General features: G+C 36.6%; 1 protein-coding gene across 1 annotated transcript; it reads left to right on the forward strand.

Annotated features, from left to right (window-relative positions):
* On the forward strand, positions 1-2,868 carry LOC107475331 (BAG family molecular chaperone regulator 4). The gene is made up of 4 exons (XM_016094957.3): positions 1-282; positions 964-1,220; positions 1,299-1,445; positions 2,275-2,868. The coding sequence occupies exons 1-4, from the start codon at positions 108-110 to the stop codon at positions 2,470-2,472; spliced, it is 777 nt and encodes a 258-aa protein (XP_015950443.1). The 5' UTR covers positions 1-107; the 3' UTR covers positions 2,473-2,868.

Below are 2,868 nucleotides of genomic sequence, written 5' to 3' on the forward strand. Positions count from 1 at the left end.
CCAGACGCTGCTTTGGAGTCCGGTTTGCATATCTAATGAAGTAATGCAGTTCGTCTGGTCAAACGTAAGTCCAAACTTCATCGCACTCTGCCACTCTCAATCGCAAAATGCAACCCTCCTCTGCGTTTTGCCAAACACCCGCTTCGCTTTCCATGGACACCAACGCCCCAAATCTTGCCACCGCCGGAACCCCTGACGACGGCGGCGGGCCCGAAATCAAGGTCAACGTTTCCCATGGTCCCTCTCACCACGAGGTCCACCTTCCAGCCCAATCGACTTTCGGTGATTTTTCTTCTTATTCTGTTTCCAATTCAGGGTGATAATAGTTGATTTTTTTGCGAGTTTGATATTTTGATTTTCTGAAACCATGCGTCTTTTTGGTTGAGTTCTCGCGCAGAGGGACAAAATAAAGTTGAGACTTCGTGAAATTAGGGTTGGTATTGTGTTGCTTGGCCAGTGCATATTCTGAATATTTTAAATATATGAAGTTTAGCGGCTTTGAATGTTTGATACATGAAATTAGGGTTCGAATTCTAGATTTTTTTTTTTGTCACAGAAGTTTTGATGCCATATCAGCATTACGCGCTGGCTGGATTCTAATCATTCTAAATTTGTTGCAGGAACCAGAAGCTTAATTATTAGGTAGAGGCACATAAATATACATCTAATCTACCAATTTTTTTGTCATTTTCTTCTTGAGTAGATAAGTAAAAGATCAAGTTCGAGCCTTGTTGATATGAAAAACTATAGGCACCGGCAGAGCTTTTAACTTTGCAGTAGCTTACTTGGCTTGGTATTTGAAAAGAGTAAAATCACATAACACTCGTGTTAATATTGGTCTGCTCATCGAGAATATTGTCTCATTCAATGGTTTAGTTTTTCGTTGAATTATAATATTAGTTTGGTTATCAAGGATGTTGTTCATTGATGTATGGCTTGTCTTGTTTGGTTTTTCAATAACAGGGGATCTCAAGAGATTGCTTGTGCATAAAACTGGTTTAGAGCCTGAACAGCAACGACTTTTCTTTAGAGGAATAGAAAAGGATGATAAACAACACTTGCACCAGGAAGGTGTGAAGGACAAGTCCAAGCTTTTGCTTTTGGAAGGTACTGCTAGCAAAGAGAAGAAACTTGAGGAAGCCAGAAAACAAAATGAGATGTCAAAAGCTTCTGAAGCTGTTGCTGGAGTTAGAGCTGAGGTGGACAAGCTTTCCAATAGGGTGAGTTTATCTTTGAAATAACCTATGTTGAAAAATATTTACAGAAGAATGATCATATGGACTAATCTAATTTTTCAGGTGAGTGCCCTGGAAGCAGCTATTAATGGGGGGAACAAGGCTTCTGAGAAAGAGTTTCTTGTGTTGACGGAGTTGCTTATGAAGCAATTGCTGAAGCTGGATACTATTGAGGCTGAAGGTGAATCGAAGTTGCAGAGAAAAGCTGAGGTAGTATTGATGACAATAATATTGCTTACCTGAAAAGTTAATAGCTTGGTCTATTTTTGTTGGGTTTTTAATTATCTGTTGTGCAATCTCTTGTGTTGGTTAGTTGTGGGCAATAATCTTTCTCGTTTTATTTGAAATGGTTTTTGGTTTTCACCATGATGTGTAGAGCAGTTCACGCAATCTTGTGATCATTTTCTTTCTCTGAAAATTGCTAGACTGGATTATAAAGCTGATATGATAATATAGAAAAAGGACCTTAGGAAACTCAGTGATCCCTTGGTGTAAACATTGTCAGAGAAGGTTCATATATAATAGATTATAGATGTGTGCCAATATTTCATCATTCATGAAATTTCAAGTAGATATTTCTTTAAAAAGTACTTACTACTATGGCATTTTGCATATTTTGAAGGTGGTTTTTGAGCTTCTGGCCTCTCTCATTTGAACAATATAAAGTGACTAACTTTGTTTCTCCCATCCAAAAAAGAAATCAAACCTTACTTTAAATTTAAATCTCTAGGTGTTGCAATTGTGACAATCTGAGTTATTTGTGAATCTGTTTGTCCTCTATAATCTGAAATCTTTGCCTATGTTATTCATCATTGTTAGTTTGTTTTCCTTTATTTTATTAATTAGTTCTATTATTATTATTATTATTATTATTATTATTATTATTATTATTATTATTATTTTGAGAAAAGAGTATATCTCTTCACATATTTCTTCATAGAGGTGTAAAAGCAGCTTTTGGGAGAAAAAATATTGCATCAATCATATTTGTTGTTAACTCCTACGAAAGGCTGAACATAAGCTTTTCCACTGTCAACAGGTACGTCGTGTGCAGAGCTTGGTCGATACCCTAGATGCTCTAAAGGCACGAAATGCCAACCCTTTTAGCAGCAGTGACAATGGTGTGAAAGTTACAACCCAATGGGAGACCTTTGACTCTGAAATGGGAAACTCTAATGCCCCACCTTCAACATCATCTTCTACTAAAGTAACTGAAGACTGGGAACGGTTCGATTAGCTCATAAGTTGCTGTGGAACATTAAATTATAAAGTTTATACAACACCACAGGGTTGGACTTTGATGCTTCATTATTTATTCAAGGTTCAATCTTTCTTAAGTTTGCCGTATATTTCTTGGCACAAAGATAAGATTGCTGGTTAGCTTGTGAAGTAGGTGGCAACAATTCTGGTAGCATAAGGATTCTTTCCCTTAATAGAGGTAAGACTGATAGCACTTAATCCTCTGCAGACTTCATAATATTTTGGACATGAGATGGGAGCCCCATCTACTTAGTTTTAGAACTAAACATGTGTATAAGTTAAATTGTATTCTTTTAGTTGAATAGTATTCCTGCACTGTTATGGTTAATGACTTAACGCATTTTTAGTTAAAGGTGTTTCTTTTATTACATAA

The sequence above is a fragment of the Arachis duranensis genome, chromosome 2, assembly GCF_000817695.3.
Source record: "Arachis duranensis cultivar V14167 chromosome 2, aradu.V14167.gnm2.J7QH, whole genome shotgun sequence".
Lineage (NCBI taxonomy): Eukaryota > Viridiplantae > Streptophyta > Magnoliopsida > Fabales > Fabaceae > Arachis > Arachis duranensis.

Bases quoted from the DNA above. Each gene is read 5' to 3' on its own strand.
- LOC107475331 (XM_016094957.3), top strand. From the start codon at position 108: ATGCAACCCTCCTCTGCGTTTTGCCAAACACCCGCTTCGCTTTCCATG. The intron at 1,221-1,298 runs GTGAGTTTATCT...CTAATTTTTCAG, and splicing joins TGGACAAGCTTTCCAATAGG to GTGAGTGCCCTGGAAGCAGC. The intron at 1,446-2,274 runs GTAGTATTGATG...CACTGTCAACAG, and splicing joins AGTTGCAGAGAAAAGCTGAG to GTACGTCGTGTGCAGAGCTT.